The 18623-nt window shown below is 34.0% G+C and overlaps 1 protein-coding gene across 5 annotated transcripts in view; it reads right to left on the reverse strand.

Annotated features, from left to right (window-relative positions):
* Positions 1-16288, reverse strand: part of LOC129802084 (ceramide phosphoethanolamine synthase) — a 28484-nt gene extending 12196 nt beyond the window's left edge. For 4 of the 5 annotated variants that reach the window (XR_008751756.1, XR_008751755.1, XR_008751754.1 and 1 more), the window contains exon 1: positions 6217-6282. Coding sequence is in view for 1 of the 5 variants with exons in the window: in XM_055847651.1 (XP_055703626.1) it covers positions 6217-6434; positions 15707-15749 (261 nt within the window). In the remaining 4 variants the exon portion in view is untranslated. Of the gene's footprint in view, positions 1-6216; positions 6435-15706; positions 15880-16030 lie in introns of those variants that run through there. The other variant, XM_055847651.1, reaches the window with a different exon arrangement.
* Positions 16289-18623: the final 2335 nt, after the last annotated feature.

The raw sequence follows: 18623 nt of genomic DNA on the forward strand, positions 1-18623 counted from the left end.
AACCCGTGAAGTACGAAGGATTGACAGAGAACTTTGAGGAACACTAGTAACGCAAGATGTGAAAAAAAGAACCTTAGTAACTGATAGAGAACGCGATGTACCAATTGGGAATAAGAGGGACTGACAGAAAACTCGAAAAACCGACAGGAAACCTGAGATATTTACTGAGAACCCAAAGAAGTGACAAAAATCACGAACGCCGAAAACACGTGAAGTACGCAGGAGTGATAGACAACTTCAGGAAACAATAGCAACGTGAGAGATTGACAAAGAACCTCAGTAACCTATAGAGAATCAGACGTACTGATTGGGAACTGACAGAGAACTCGAAAAACTGACAAGAAACCTGGGGTGGAATGATAACTTTGCGATACTATCGAATGGACAGTATCGATAAACCTATATCTGTTATATTAGGTGATTATCGACTTTTTACGCATTGTCGAACCATTTAATGTGACATTCCTGAAAGAATGTTACTGTTGATAAATATCTATTTCAGCTAGAAAAAGTAAAAAATGCGTTTTAATTTTTCGGAATCGACAGTCGATACTATCGAAAATAACTTATCATGTCACTCCTGAGATATTTGTTGAGAACCCAAAGAATTGACAAAAATCACAAATGCCGAAAACACTTGAAATACAAAGGACTGATAGAGATCTTTAGAAAATAAGAGCAATGTGAGAGATGTCAAAGAACCTTAGTAACCGATGGGGAATACGAGGGACCGATAGAAAACTTCGGGAACCGACAGGGAATCCGTGAAACCTACAAAGAACACGAAGAAGCGACAAGAATCTCGAGGAACGTGAGAAACCCGGAAAACCTACGAAAAACACGAGAAGCCCGAGAAACACGTGAAATACGCAGGTCTGATAGAGAACACCAAGAACCAACGCGAAATATAAGGAGCACGGCGAATTGGAAGAACATCTTAGTAACCGATAGAGAACCCGGCGGCCTATATATATATATATATATATATATATATATATATATATATATATATATATATATATATATATATATATATATATAACCTGAGTTTTCCACCGTTTTCACTCTGAAATAGATTGGTAAGCAACGCTAAGACGACAATTGCCGCAGAAAAATATTTGTAATGCAATGAATGTAACGCAATAACCAAAAGCATTGATGGCAATAAATCTATCTATTTATAATCTATACGAAGGACAGATAGAGAACACAAACAACATCGAGGAACACAGAAAACCCAAAAAACCAAAAGGAAACATAAGGGTACGCGAAGCACAGATAGAGATAACTTTAAGATTCGACGCAATGAGGAATTCGAATAACCGACTGGAAATACGAACACTCGATAAGGAACTCAGGACTTATGAAGAATTCACGCTGATTCCGAGAAATCTACGGGAAGATTGAGCAATTGTCAAGAAACCGATAAGTAGTCCCGGGGAACTCGAGGATCCGATGGGGAACTCGAACAATTTACGGGGACACTAAGGAAATTCATAGATTTTTTTTAAGGAACCAGGAACTTGAATCACTAACAAATGTATCTAGGGAAAGTGCCCATGCTTCGTACAATCCCAAGCTTCGTACTGGAGGGGAATTCTGTAACTCTGTGAAGTGATCACCTGTCAAAATTGAGGAACGCTTCACAGAAGTGATAGCAAAAGAGATTCTGTAACTTGCGATAGCTTCATGTGAAAGGATCACTTTGAGGTTATGTGTTTCACTTGTCAATTTTTCGGTAAAGATGATGTTATCACTCGGTGAAGCCAGTGAAAATATTTTCCATATTCAGCTTGAAGAACAACACTACATCATTTTTAATACTCAATTCTAGTGTTCTCCATAGTAATTTTGTTCAAATATTGATAAAAATCTTAAATTAAATGAAAATTTCAACACACTTCCCCTCTCTTTTAGAATAACTTTTCTAGCAGTCGTGAAGGAAAGCTCGTGAACCTTTCACTAGTGAATCGTTCACTAGTGAAGCATTCACAGAGTTAGAGAATTCCTATCCTGACTAAATTTTTCCTATGTTTCTCAATAAATGTGACTCATCGTATCCGTATTTTAAAACTACGTGAAATTACGAAGCTTGGGATCGTACATAGCATGGGCACATTTTCCTATCTAAAATTTACAAAAATTGATAAGCCTAATTTTACGGTAATAAAGCAAACACAATAAAGTTTTCTTAAAGATGGAAATTATTTTGTCTATTTTTTTTGTTTTGCTTGTGGTTGTTTTTAAGGTTTCCTTGAAATTATTCGAAATTGTACACAGCAAGCTTTTTTAATTGAGGTTATGTCACTCCATAAAGTTGCGTGAAACCGATTTCAGTCATAATTCTTAAATATTTCTTGCTATACTTGGAAAAATTTTAAACAAATTCGACAAATCATAGTTTTTTGATGATTTCTTTTATTGTAATAACATGATAGACAAACTTAAGAGTATTTTACAAGTCCCCTTGTAACTTGCACGCGATTAACGAAGTTACAAAATTTCACCCATTATTCTAATTAGAAAATATTACTGATTTTCAATATCTTTCACAACTGATAACATGTTGACTCACCTACATTCACTAACTAACTGGATTCCTGTTCATTTATCTAATTCACTAGATGTAATTCAATTAAACTATTCGACCTTCAATTTCAAGCACGTATCTCTTTTACCAATTGATTCCATCATACAATGTTGGATGGATATTTTCATAGTAGCATTCTAACACTTTCGATTCCTTCAGCTATACAACACAAATAAATTATTCACCCACCAATTCATCATCCTAATGTGAGAAAATATTTCTGGAATCTTCATAATTGGATCAATTAGAAGGAATTAAAGCATCACAGATTCCTCACATAGATTCCAATTCCTTTAACACTTTGATGGATTTGTATTAATTGAAATGCCGCATTAATTAGCGCACTGTAACAATATGTTATTAATCACTTAAGAGATGTTGAAAGATAAATATTAGGAGAATATTTTAGAGTGAAAGACTTTTCAATCTCGTATAATTTCGTTTATGTTTTTCTTGGAAAACTTCCAAATAGGAAAATCAATGGCTTTCATACTTTTGTAAATCAATGCATATTCAAATATTCAAAAGCATCAACGGACTATGTTTTTGCGCATAATTTGCAAATAATTAAAATTGCACCAATTTGTTAACTAGAAAATTTTTACTTTCGGAAAGAACTCGTTTATGATTTAATAGCTATACATTGTTTTATGTATTCCATATTTCTAATCATCCTTTTTTCTATATTTTGACATAAAAACTGAATCTGACGTTTTTTCGAAAAAAGTACGTTATTATTTTTTGTTCGTAGAGATAGCGACTTCGCGTTTTCGAGAACACCCTCAGAAATCCAGCCAGGAATCATCAAGTTTTTGTATAATTCAAAAAGTGTTTCTAATTTCATGTCTTGAATGTTGATTTCTAAATAATTTCAATTTGAAATGACTACTAGAAAAGTGTTAGAATTGAACCAACTGTTAGAATTATTAGGTTATGAAACCTATTGAAAACACATTGAGATTTTTTCTGAATAGTTTTCTTTCTAATTACTCCAATTAAAAGAATCATCGACATTCAAGTAAAGCAGTTCCAGTAAGACTTGTTAAATTGCTAGAAAACTGCTAGAATTAGGGTTGCCCGATGAAATTTAACATTGAAAGATAACATAGCATATACAAATCATATTTGAAATCTACATTCACAGCCCCTGTAAGCATATTTGTGTTAATTGCTATTGGTTTTATTATCATGAGCTTTTTTTTTCTTTCTCATTTCACTACAAATTTATTATTTTTGTGTTAGTTGAGGGTAGAAACATTTCAGGAAAAGTCATTACCTATTTTCTCATCGTCATCATCATTATTCATTTCACTTAATGACTAATTAATGACAGAGAATTGTTGGTGTTTATCAAGATGGTATATTGAGAATTTTAACAAATAACTGTAGATTGATAAGAAATCTAAAACAAATACATCTACCTAATCATGTTTATTTTTCCTCTGTGTATCACTCAATTAATTACTCAACAGTCTTAAGTAAGTCAGGTGTAAAAATTTTATTTGTATTTGGTTATGCAAACTTCAATGGTTCTAGATAATTGTCAGGTACTTACATACTTTCAATTTTCAGTTAACGAAGAATAAATGGTAATACGGTTTTGCCTAGATTACGGGCGCAAATTGAAAATTATTGAATTCAAGTAACAAGAAACAGCCGGAATTTGACTCATGGTTTTTTTTCAGGAAATGTGAAGTACAGGACTATAAGAAGCGCATTTCTTAACCGAATGGGACAAGTCTAGGTTTGTTGGAAATGTCTTTGAATCCCTGACAAGTGTGAACTGATTCAAATCAGTTTTGAACCGACAATGGACTGGTCCATTCCATTCATTAAATTTCAAAAGCTTTTCAAAAAAAAAAATTCCAATCGGGGTCGCGGGCCTAGGACACACAAGTTAGCAGCCTATGCCTGTCGATCATCCGCCACTTTAGAAGTGTTTGGAGTTGATTCTAAGACCACTCTAGGCAAGATCCTGATTTTGATTCAGCCACCTTGTCCTAGGTCTGCCCCGAGGTCAACGTTTGCTCACAATGGTTTGCAAAGCTTTTCTGGGGAAACTTTTTTCACTTATACACTGAACATGACCATACCATCGAACGAAGTAACATCGACGAAGCAGCAACCTCTCGACCCAGTTCCTCACGTATACAGCTACGTACGAGTGAGGCACCGATCTTATACTTTCGGTCCAATTTTTCGGTTGGGATTAGATTACAGTGGGGGCGGTACCTCGCGGAACCGCTGCACCCAGGCCTCCTTTTGGGCCTTTTATTGGGAAATAAAACGAAAATACGATAAACGGTGAGCAAAAGAAAAACTGTACGAGAAATTAATCGTACAGTTTTTTTTTTACTCACCGTTTATCGCATTTTCCTTTTATTACTTGAATTTTCTTACATTATTTTCACCTAGGGCCACCAAGTATGAGATAAGGTAATACGGTAATTGAGAATTTGCGTAAGAATTGCAATAAAAATGCGTAAATTAATGAAATACGGTGAGCATTTGACTGACAATGTGATTCTGCCCTAAAACAGAACAAGGTCTCTAGATGTGAAGAATTTAAGACCGAAATTGAAGTCTGTTGCCAGTACAAGTACCTTAAGCCTTAGAACACCAAGACCACTACTTATTAAGTACTTAATAAGTGCTTAATAAGTACTTAACCTAATACAGTTCCTTAATTTGAAGTAATCATAGACAAAACCGAAAAAACTAACTATTAACTAAATTTATTATGAAAGTTCGACAAATTTAGTAGCACGTTTAATTTGTATTATTCTGGATATTAGCTACAAGAAGGTTACAAAAAAAAATATGGTTCTCTAATGCTTTACTTGAAGAATTCTAAAAGACCAATTAAATTGTGAAAACTGCTCTCTCTTGGAGTTCGAGCAGTTAAAATGTTTTTCGCCCAATGTATTCTAATTTAATGTGATGCTTGTATCTATGAAGTAAAGTCGTATGATATTTCTACACACTTATAAGACTCCCAAAAATACATAATACAATTTGTTATCAGCGACTGACGTTTAACACCTGATCCAACATCCAATTTTAATGCAAATAAAATAGCTATGCTTATGAACCAATTGAAAAATGCCTTATCAGACAAAAATATTGCTGTTTATTGAGTGAGAGGGAAAAGTTCAATGGGAAACCAACCAGCCATGTCTATCTCTGATTAATTGATACTCATTTGTTCTATATTGCTCTTATCTGTTATCTAATAATAGCAATCTCGTTCACATTTTTTTTTTGTCCAACGAGCAGACGTATGTATGTTAATGACCTTTCCATCGTACGAGCCATTTCTTTTCAACGTCTTTTTTTTTCTTTTAGTGGAATTTCCACAGGTGTATCACGCCACTAAAAATTATACAATCACAAACTTTGCTCTATGATGTTGCTAATAGGAATATCTTTGAAGCAACTTTTGTTTTTTTTTTTTACGAAAATGAAGATTCACAAGATAACTTCCTCTTGAAACTTGATTACAAAAAAATATTGAAGATGTTTTTGGGTGGAAGAGAAGCAACAGGTTTAACGAGAGAGAGAGGATAAAGGAGCGTGATAGAGATTTCCCTATATGCAAAAAAAAAATGTAAAGAATTCTCACTCACCTGTGGCACTTGAGTACTTTTTCCACTTCCAGTTTCACCCACCAACACGAGTGTCTGATAGTTCTCCAGACAGTGAAGGATGTGATTGCGATATCTGTAAATCGGAAGACGCTCCCTCTGCTCGGCTAAGTTCAAATTGTGATGTGCGTTGAAGACGAATGTGGTCACCTGATCATCGGATGGAAGGGCGTCTCGTTCTGACGCAAAGGACTCGTCATCTGAACGACAACAAGAAAAATATCCAAGAAATGCAGACTATTCCCCATATAGAAAACATTCCAAAAGCACAAATATTATAAGAAAGAGTCTATTGAGATCAAATAAACATTCCTCTTCAGTTACTTGTAAATATTTAAAGTCAGCTTATTTGATCTCAATTTTATCGTCTTTTCTTCCCTCCTTCTTAATATCTTGAGACATTTTTTTTTCTTTAAAGTTTTTGTGAAATAAATATAATCAATTGTAATTAAAAATTTTCAAAATATTCTTCTGCACAATATATTTATTTTATAAAATGTTTCTATGAATAGATATAAAATCTAAAAATAGGAATATTTATGAAAGGAAACCACTGTGAGCTTCTTCAAGATGACACTTAACACTGATAAAGTCCATTCGTGGCAATGTGGGCTGTTCTTGTCTAATGGAAACCATACTTTTGTATTTATAGAAATTTTAAGGCTTCTTTGAGTCTCTCCAATTGAAAATTTCTAGCGAACTTGCCATGAAAACATGTGAAAATCAGCATTTAACCCTTTAAGAACAACTGAATAAAATATAATTGATAAGACCTAGAAGTGGTTCGAACCCAGGACTCTTGCATTATAGAATGCGCTCTGTTCTTAAATTAATCGAAATGCGTTAAGAAAGAACAGAGGAACCAAGTAAAGGAAAAAGTCATTTTTGGATTCGAATCTGGCAACACTAAAAAAAAGTGGCTGATGTTGCATTTATTTTTTAATGTTTTTAGGATTTTTTTGTTATTCTTGAGGAATTCTTCTTGCCTAATTTTGTTGCAAGAAGTCTAATATATAAAAAAAAGCGATAATTGTGATAAATTTGTAAAACTTGCATGTTTTTTTTTTGAGACCAAAAGATACTTCGTTAACGAACACTGATAGAAAATTGGAAATTTTTTTCTGTTTCTTCTAAGTTTTTTATTCTTTTCTTTCTTTACAAAGAAAAAGAAACCATTCTAGAATCCTTACAGTATAAAAAATGTGAGTTTTATCAATTTTTAGAAGGATAAAACGGAGTTTTTCGAGTAAATGACACTTATGGTGATCTAATGGAATGAATTTTAAGGCCTCTACACATTGCGAGCAATTTTTGTCAAAAATTGCATTTTTGACAGAATTTTGACGGTTCCACTTACAAGGCTGCAAGCAATTTTCCTTCAAAAATGGGTTTTTGAAGAAAATTGCTCCCAATGTGTAGAGGCCTTTAGTGTCCGGAGGGCTTCCAAACAGCACACAGGTTGTCTTGAAGTCTACCTAGAACTTTTAGGTCCTCTTCCAGAGAAGTTCGAATGCCAGGATGACTAAATAAAGGCCTTCAAGAGCCCCAAAACAGATGACAAATATGGTCTGAATTCTATCTTTAGCATGAAAACTTTCATACTAAAAAAAAAACACGAAAAAAAACAGTAAAAATCACAAAATAAAAAACTCAAGACTGAGTTTTTAGAACAAGATGATAAAGCTAATTGGTTAAAGTAATAGAAAGTTCTGGAATTGCTTTTTAAAGGAGAAACAAATCTCTGTTAATATATTTGCATAGAAGAAAAAATCGAAATTCGTATAGGTTTTAGAACAAATGTTAAACTAGGTTCTTAATTCAACAGTGTTATTTTTTTTCTAAGAAGTCTTAATTCTTCTTAACATTTATTTATCAGAATTCTATATCGTAATCGTGAAAATTGAAGATATTGTTAAATAGTCGTTTTTAGTACATGTACTAAAATCTGTCATGTGTTTGGAAAATATATAAAACATTGATAAAACACTATTTACAACTATTTACTTAAATAAAATACTATTTTATTTTGTGAACCGAAGTCGCTAGAAAACTGAGAGAAAGCCCGAATACAAAGACCATTGTCGATTGTTTTTGTACTAATTTTTCAAAATTATAAGTTAGAGTTTAAACAACATTTCCACTTATATAATATATCTTATAAAATCCAATCTCTAATCTTCGTTATAAACCAAGAAGATTAAATAAAAAAAAACTGCTTAAACTGCTACATAAGAACTCAATTGTTTAAAAAATTTATTATCCGGAATTTCAAGTGATTTTCTTCCTAATCAAGATAATAAATTAATAGTCATAAAAAGCAAAAAATGTATTTATCAAGCAGTTTAAGTGGCCAATAATCAAAAGCTACTCCAAACTTTTAAATGATTATAAATTGAAGTAATAGTACAGTATAGAAGGAGTGTCTTTAAGCTGTTGAGCTTCAGCTGAATTATTGAATTGGCAGGTAATTGATTGACTATGAGTGACACATTGAGGGTGTGAGAAAAACATTAGTATCTTATTTATTGTTTTACAATCCACTTTAACCCTAAAAATAATTTGTTGAAAACACCGGTTTACCAGAAACACGCAATAGAAAATTATTTAATTCATATTCATTTTTGTCCATCAACGAAGGTCCCCATTTTACTTGTTGCTCGAGCTGAGAGAATCATACATATTGTAATTCTCCGATTTTTTTTGGAATTCAAGAGATAGTAGACTATTTTGAGATGACTACAGGCTGAATGAATCGGCTGTTAAAAAGGAATAGAAGTAAATCACAGTTTTTGGAGTCCCTACTGAAAAGCGGAAGTCGACATCTCTTCCCGTTTGACCACCCGCTCGATAATAAACTTTTGGACAAATAAACAAGAGAGATACACGGAGTTCCGCTTTTAAAGAAATTCTCGGGACCGAAAAAGTTCCGCGAATTCACTCCAATGACACAGAAAAATTGCAGATCCACAGGAGAAGTCTTTGGAATAAGTTACGGAAACGCCGTGATGCATGCAAAACATTTTCAATTTAGGGGATTTAGGGGAATTTCAAAAATTATTTTATAAATGAGCTCCCAATAGTAGGCAATTCATATCAAATTCTTTCAATCCGTTTTCACTTAAGCCGGAACTCCCTGTAAATCAATTACGAGAATTTTACCGATTCATTGCCGATTGAAACCGATACAACCAGGTAAGAAATTTCAAGACACTTCCAAAAAATCCAAATTGTTAGATCCGTCGGGGAATCTGTAGGGATGGAGCCTTTAAAACAATCGCGTGGATGAATGCCTTGGCCGCCAGAGGTTTCTCTAGAATCTTCAGCGTTCCTCCTAACGATCTATTTCCCACGATGATCGAATATGAGCTCTCAATTATAATCCTATCTACGACACTCCTTCCGAAGGAGTAACTCATAGGCTGACACTAGGAGCGCTCTTAGGAGGAATCGGCGCCACTCCGAGAGACATCTATGACGTCAATTCAAATACCAACGGGGGTTTAACCGTTTGGGAGAAGCTAGAGCTAACAAAATTTAACCAAATCGGTTGAGAAATACGCATCCAGAGTGGTTGAACTTTGACCTTTAAAAATTCAATGTCGAAAATCTCTTTGGTCACAGGTGCTTACGGACGATATGTTGATCTAGACTACTTCCAAAACGTCCAAAACATATCCGAAAACCAAAAGAAATCGTTGGAGTCCAAAAGTACGTAAGTTTACGTTTGGTCTCTAAAAATTTTTCAAGGACGAAAGTCAAAATTCTCTAAAACAAGCTTTTGCTAACCAATGAATATGAGGATTGTATTCAAAGGAAAGGTCTTGAAATTATCTACAAGTATGAACCGGAATTAAACATATGTCAGTCTTATACGTCAAAATGACACTATTTCATTCCTTTCAAAAATTATTCAAAAAATACAAATTTTTCAAAGTCAAAAACCAAAGATCTCCTTAATTAGTTTTTCTGAACTGATGAATATCAAAATTAGATTCATTCGAAAGGTTTTAAACTAATCTACAAGAGTATGAACAGAAATTAAACAACATACGTCAATATTGCATGTCAAAAAAAAATACAATTTTATTTAATTTTTAACAGTTTTTCAAGGTCGAGAGTTAAACCCCTCTAAAACAAACTTTTTTTAGGCAATGAATGCCAGGATTGTGTTCATACGAAAGGTCTTGAATTTATCTACAAGTCTGAAGAGGTATTAAACATACATCAATCCTATACGTCAAAATGACACTAGTCCATTTTTAGACAATTTTTCAAGGTCACTGATTGAAAAACTCTAAACTAGGTATGTGGATAACTTGTCTTTTGGGAGTGTTCTATTTGCAATATTTTTTTTTCCTTTTTTTTTGGAGACTTTTGTGTTGAATTTTGCTGGAGTGCCTTTCCTGCTCCGCCTATTTCTGGGGTCTCTCTTGGGCTTTCTGCCTTTTCTCTCCCCATTATTGTAAACAGGACGAGCTAGCACGGAGTATCCGGTTGCTTGAGTGTAAATTCTTGTATCCGGCTACATCGCGGTTTCGCATCGTCCCTTGGCTATGGGGTGTCTTGATCTCTGTTCTTGTTATAAATTTTTATTTTAAATTTCCTTCAACACTAAGGCAATAACACGTGCTAGTACCTAGCCATGTTGTCGTATCTCTCATGTATCTTATCTGATAGTTTCCCTCCCACCCATATTGCCTAGTGAGATTCACAGTTACTGTAGAAAAAACTATCGTTTAACACGACAAAAGCCTATACAGCCTGAGAAGAAGCATTTCCACCGTTTGGCTTTGGAGGCAAGTCACCAACGCTAAGTCGGCGGCGGACGCGTGGTATAGAGAAGCTATTGTAAGAATATAAGTTGGCAAAATAAATACAATACAATATTTGTCAGCCATGAAATGTCAAGATCGGATTTATCGGAAAGGTATTGAAATTGTCCAAAGTCCGGACCGGTTTCAATCGGTTTTGAATCGGCAATTAACCGTTACATATAAAAGCATCAATCTTGACTAGGTAACGCACAGCCTTTAGAGCATTCCGCGAATCATCATTTGCCACTGCTTTTAACAGGTGGATTGAAAGCTCGTGTTGCAAGAAATTAGTTTGTTGAGGGTCGATTTGGAGGCGTTACCTCATCAATTTTTTTTTTATTCTTTTCGTGCCATCGAGAGTGTCACATGGAATTAGTGTGGACAATAATAATGTGTTTGACCCATTTGAGGGGCGAATTGTCGAGCTTTTCCGTGTGCGAGGGAGTTGGAGGTTTGCAGAGGAGGCATTTAGGACACGCGACAGAATGTGCACAGTATTTTATTGATGTTGTGGCCATGGGGTTGGTTTTTGTGGAGTGTTAAATATATGCCTGTTTTTTCCATTCTCCCTCTATCCTACCCCACCCCCAGAAAAAAAGAAACACTTCCATTCTCAGTAACTGAACACGATGGGAGGGTGATTCATTATTGATGATGACTCCCCAAAAGTTTACTTTTTTAGTCATTGGGAGGGTTTATTTATAGTTTTATGGAGTCACCTAATAATGCACGAATAAAAACTAATTAGAATGTATTTTTAGTTATTCGTGAACAATGTTCTAATTCTCATCGGATATTAATTTGATGAAAATTTCAGTTTTTTTATAGAAATTATTTATTTATCCAATGTAATTAGTTTCTCAAAAAATCCATTTAAAAACGATATTTCAAGTTCTTTTCCTCCCAAATTTGGGATACATTGTATACCAAAAGGTACAATACTCTTCAATAAAGTTACAAAAATAAAATTTGTGCAAAATAGGTAATGCTATTCCCGGGAATAGACTCGTCCATGAGGGTGAGTTACCTGCTTGTTTTAATTCCCAAGTGAATAAATTTCAGAAGGTTTATTGCGAACAGTGGAACAGTGAATAAAAATTAATGGTTTTCTTTGTGTATTACATTTTCCGTAATTTTTTAGTACCTATGTATTTCAGTCGATATGTCAATTAAATTATCAACCTTTAGAATATCAGCTACAATTACAAAACCGATATAAATGAGGTAATTGTTAACACGAGACACATTTTTCTTAATCTCAATAATTGTAATAAAAAGATTTAGATAAGAAATCTTCTGATCTTGCTTCTTCGTAAAACAGAAAATGTATTGTTACAAAGTCGAGAGTGAAGATATCACATAAAATTTGAGTTCCGTTTCATTATTATTCATTGTCTTGGAATTACTAAGTAATCTGAATTCTGCGAATACCATCAGCATAGAGATATAAATTTAAATTTAAAATCTTTAACCAGAATATTAATCTTCAATTTGCGCAAAAGGAAAAGAAAAGGAAAAAAAAAACACTTTTACAGGAAAAACATCTCCATTGATTTTGTGTAGACCTTGTCTTTTGCTTTTACTACTCATTTGAAGGGATTCGTGAGTAATTTAAAAACAATTCTAAATATCAAATACAGGAAACATAAAATGGGTTTGTAATAAAAAGTTTAACTGAGTGTTATTTAGCGATTTAGGGTGGAATAACCGGCTATCGCCATGTTTAGGAAAAAATTAAATTCATTTAATCATAACTTTTGAATCCTTGTTACAAGATAAGTCAAATTTGACACAAAGTTACTTAGATGTATTGGCTCTAGATACGTGAAAACAATAATCCTAGAACATAACGCTGGACTACTTAAAAAAACTGATTTTTATTAATAATGCAAAAATAACCATTTCGTCGCCACTTTTTACCACTTTTCGCCAGTTTTGTAAAATTTGTAACCACTTCTCGCCACCCACTTGAAAAGAACCACACTCGGTAATTTAGGCAATGCTATGAAAAGAAAAATTCACCATTTCTCTTTCCTTGTGATCACTTTATTATTACTCTCTTTAAATGATTTTTCTTCACTTTTATTTGAGAAATCAAATTATGGGCTTTTTGCAGAAAGTAAACAATGCAGATTTGACAACTGAGAATGTACGAAGTGAAGTTAGCGTCGCCTATTGAAAAGATATGGCGACAGGTGGTAAAATCAATTCCAGAATATTACCACTTCTCGCCATGCCTCATTTTTATACAAAAATAATATAAAATGAAATATTAATTGACTAAATACAAATTTTATGTATTCCACAAGTGCAATTAAATATTCAATAGACAAATTATTTACCCAAATAGGTATTTTTAGCCTGATGAAAATTTGACGACACTTAGTACATTTGGTAAGAGATGTTGGATTCGATGCACTTGCTTAAAATATTGCTCTAAAAAGTGATTAAAATCGTGAATCCAAAACGAATAATAATTATTTTTCGGGTCTATGCGTAGAAGCAAAAACAATACAAAAAAAATTGCGACTCATTTATTTCATAAATTGCGAAAAATAGCGATTTCAATGTAAGTGGCGAGAAGTGGGGCACTGGCGAGAAATGGTGATTCCACCCTACATGGATGAAAATGTAGCTAATAAAATTCTCTGTCAAACCCACAAAACAGATTTTTAATGACAATCCTAGTTTTCGAGATATATTTCATTAAAGTTGCTAAAAAGTTCGATTTTTCTATGTTTTCCGACATATATGAGACTACAGCGCCCCTGGTGTCAGTTTCACGAACTCCATCTGTCAAAAGGATTATCGGGCATGTAAAGGAGAACAAATGTTTCCATATTAAGAAATAAATCGGTTCAACAGAGTCGGAGATATAGGCACCAAAGTATCAAAAAACGGCAAAAACGGTTTTCCCTAGATTCCAGGCGCAAAAACAAAATGAAATCAAAATGATACAGTAGAACTCCGCTATAGGCCATCGCTCTATAGTCCACAATTTATCGACCGTTGATTTCAAAACACTAATTTTAAGTTAGGTTATGTTTTTTAGTACGCGACATGCAATGCCCGGCCGGAACAAAATCGGAGTTATAACATATTTCCATGATACTAGTCTGACAAAAATCTGAGTCCGATTTGTATTATATTTTTCATTTAAAAATATATGATATTCGTACTCTGTAATTGTCCGAGATATGTTCCACTCATTCTACAGTGTCTTTGATATGTTCCACTGCCACAATAACATCGAAAATAAATGTGCAATATTTTTACTATTTTGCAAAGATTTATACGAAAAGAGGCATAAAAGTAGCCAATGAAGCTTAAGAATTACGTTTCCTGTAAGAAAATGGCCTCAACAGATAATAATTGTGATTCACACGTACACGGCAGTCACACCAATACTAATGCTGGCAAAAAGTCTCTTCCACTAGTAAAACGACACAGTCTTTTATATGGAGGGTAGGCCTACAATCGGCCTACTATCCCGACTATAGTAGGCCTACTCTACCTATTAGTATATAATATTTATCTAATATTGTATAACATTTGTTCCGGCCGGGTGTTGACATAATTGTTTTAATATTTTTGGCAAACTAAAAAGGGCCAAAAAAAATTTAAAATTGTTGCACAGTGTTATTATCAGAAACTAAAATGGATCAAAACATTCAAGAAAGATCGCTTTTCCTCAGCAATTGCTTTATTTGATTTCTCATCGTTTTTAAACGGTTAAATCTGGAAAACAATTAATTTAATTTGTTTTTTGGAATGCTCTTTTTTATTTTTCTTCTTAACGACTTCAGCGCCACTGGCGGAGGTTTAATGAATCTTTAATGTTCTGAATACTTGTAATACATCAAAATTCTTCCAAATTACCTTCCAAATGAGCTAAATCGGTTTCTGAATCGTATGAAAAAAGTAAATTTAAATTCTTACGATATTTTCGTATGAAATTACAGTTTTATCAAATTTTCTGGCTAAAAAAGGTGATTTTGAAACAATCAACAGGAAATTCTTTTTAATGAATAGTTGTGAATTAACTTAATAACAAAAAAAATCGCATGAAAACAAGTCAAACAAGAGTTTTTTTGGGCTTTTTTTGGAAGGTTATTTGAGTATTTACAAGAATTTCAGGAATATTTTTTTTGCGGAAAACTAATTTCCTAGGACAAAATTGCCAGTGACACGAAATGCTTTCTCAGCTGTACTCTTTTTTGCACGATAATCTTAAAGTTTTCATGCAGATGTTAAGCAGAAAATGATCTTGACTTGAATCATTCAATTTCTAGAACTCACAGATGTTTCCTCCAAATGATGACTATTCCCAAGTGGAATTGTGAATCGAGAGGAAAGCTAAATTATTGGGAAATAGTTTGAGACGGGGGCATTGTGTAAGCTGTGCCAGGAGGAGATTTAGTGAGTGGATCTGGGAGTCTGTGAATCATTTTGTGGCACAATCTATCGATTATCTCATGACTTTTTATCTCCCTCTCGTGCACTCATTTCCATCTGTGAGTGCTTTATTTTATGCTAATTCCCCGCTTCAATCATCTCAATTGCTGAAGCAGTCAATCTCAGGGTCATGGGGTTAACAATTCCTCAGAGATTCTCTAAAAGAAGGGGATTTACTTTGGAGGGATTGAAGGGGAACTTACCAGGTTTCAAGAATTTCGGCCGACTGGACTCTCCTAAGCTCATAATCTCCTGGAATATCTCACTATGCTCACACCCTGGCCACGCGTTCTGTCCAGCTGATGCGGGGGATCATGGGGCTTCAGTGAGTGGGTGAGAGGCAGGTGTCCGGATAGTGTCACAATAAAAAAAAGCCCTGAAAGTGCGAGAAAAGCACATTTGGGCAAACACGATATCGCACAGAGATAATCTTCACCTCAATCCACACCAATTAATTATTCCCATGTAGAAATAACTCGACTATTTACTCAGCGATTAGCATTTTTTTCTCTCCGCTTTTTTTTTACCTTCAATTGGGGGGCATCACGCCACTGTTGTGGACAGAGTTCACAGGATTCTTGGGCAGCCGGAAAATGAGCCAAAATCTCAAATTCCCACCAATCTAACACTTGATTGTCGTAGCACTGAAGCTTATCTTCACTTTTTCACAAACTCTATGCCGACTTTTAATGCACAACACCGCAAAATTCACCGAAATATTGCTCCACGAAAACCAAACACAGAGATTTTGTACTTCTTCTTCTTCTTCTGGTTGTTTGGCACATGGAGACGATTGCAGCGCCATAGAATGTTCCACATTTTCCTTGTTGAACAACCAGAGGGCCAGAGAACTACGATCCGGATCCCGCGCAATTTCAAAAAATATCTAGTAACGGAAAATTTTCTATGGTTTTTCCTTCTACGCGATTAACTTCTTCATTCTTCAAGGCGTTCAAGGCAAATAAATCAATATTGCGGAAAAGCCAAAGAGGATTTCCTCTTGTGGCAAATATATTTTTTGGCTTGAGAGCCATTAACCCCAAATTGCACCTTATTTATTTTGGCGTGTGCTCGATAAAGGTAACAATAAAGAGCATGAGAGCTCGATATGAATCTCAAAGAACCATCAATCAATACAACTTCCTGTTGCTGAGAAGAAAGGGAAGCTCAGTCGTTGGTTCGTGGAAATTGAAAACATATCAACATAAGGCTCTATCATGGGTCAGTTCATTATAACCTATTCAGTCAATGCCAATGTGCCAGAAATAATACTTGAGATAGATAGTTCATATTTTGGGATTAGTTTCCTATAGATCAGGCCTGAGCTAAAATAAAAGCCGAAGTGAATTTGGTGGTGCCAGTTGGGATTCTTCAAGTTTTTAATGTGAAAATTGTTTAGTTCCTTAGAGTTAAGTCATTTTCACAAGAAAATCCTTTTAATAATTTATTTGAATACAGTTGTTTGGGTTAATAATAAATACTCTTCGATATTACAACAAAAACATTGGTATGAACTTTTGAGCTGGAAGACTCATATTCTTTTGAGCTGTCCCAAAAGTCAGGAAAGGTTTGAGAAAAATCCTTTTGTACAACACTATTTTGATTAATAAGGAATGCAAAAGTACGTATTACAAGAAGGGACACGACTTGCTAACAAGGATAAAATAGAGCAGAAAATATTTTGTGGCATTTCAGAGAATTTTTGCAACAGCAGCGCCGCCAGACGTTTGTCAAGTGAGTTATTTGTATCTCTAACTCTCTTTCATAGTTGAATTGCGCTCGATTTAAGAACTTTCCATTTGAAGTGATATTTGCATTTAATTTCTTCATATTTCTGCTAGATTCAAGTAAAAGGATGTTTAGTGAACAGCTATCCGTCCTCCGACAAAGATATCAAGAAGACAATTTATTTTTTATGAGAGTTTTTATTTCTGTTATGTCTTTTTGGCGCAAAAATATTTATCATGGTACCGTGAATGAGCGGGATTAGTGTTACCAGCACGTCAATCTGCAATTTCCATTAGAACTATCAACACAAAATTTCCGATACTACACGACTTTTAATAAGCACAGGTCTGCTATAGATTAATAAATGAATTTTTTGAAAAGAAAAAAATTTTACCTATTATGGGGGCGCTGGAAGCCCCTGTCAAACACATGTCGTAACGATCACTGAATTTAAATTCTGTTCATTAATTCATTACAAACTCTATTGATTTAGATAGAGTAACTATCCAAGAAAACACATTGGCAACCAGAATTCAAATCAGAAAAGAGTATGAAAGCCAATTTTAACAAATTCGACGGTATGTCGAATTTTCTGTCCGCCATTTTGAGCAAAATTTTTGCATGACTTTCTGCAAAGCGAGAAAAGAACAACAAAATGTATTTCCATCTCTGTCAGGCTATTTTTTCCAAGTAATTGAAAGACTAAAGTAACTAAAAATCCATTCCCGACAGAAACTCTAATATCAATTGCTCTGGAATAAATCATCTAAAATCACTCAATTTACGTATGATGTATAATACCATGGTAAGGAATGGGATAATGAAAAGGATAGAAAAGCTAGTGATAAGCCTAGATAAGCTTATTGTAGGTAAGATTCTTAAGGAAAGAAAACTCGAATTGAATGCAAATACGATTTAGAGCGGATTGAGGTTATGTATTATGTAATGGCCGTGAGATCTCTGTTATCAAAAAAAGTTGTGAATTTGTTGCATAGTGTAATTGACTTCCGTGAGGTTAGGTAAATCATAACCTAACACATAGTACATAACCTAACATTTCAAAATAATCACTAGGACAGAAAATGCGCCTCAATAATGACATTTTTATTAAGGAAATCTCTGGTATAAAGAAAAAGAAAGTTAGACAAAGATTTCTCTTCTAAATTTGATCAAAAATATTTTAAAACAAGACGCAAAGTATGCTTAACTCCATGATCGTTTTCTTGGAAGTTTCATTTTTTGGCTAAGTTTCTCTGGAATTTTGTCATCTTTTCACGAAGGTTTATAACGGATTGACAAAGAAATAACTTCACTCTTTCGACTGATTAAAGTCAAATTTTCTGTTATCTCTGAAGCACTTCAATTGAATTTGTCTTGATTATAGAAAGGAGT

Source organism: Phlebotomus papatasi, chromosome 2 (genome assembly GCF_024763615.1).
Source record: "Phlebotomus papatasi isolate M1 chromosome 2, Ppap_2.1, whole genome shotgun sequence".
NCBI lineage: Eukaryota > Metazoa > Arthropoda > Insecta > Diptera > Psychodidae > Phlebotomus > Phlebotomus papatasi.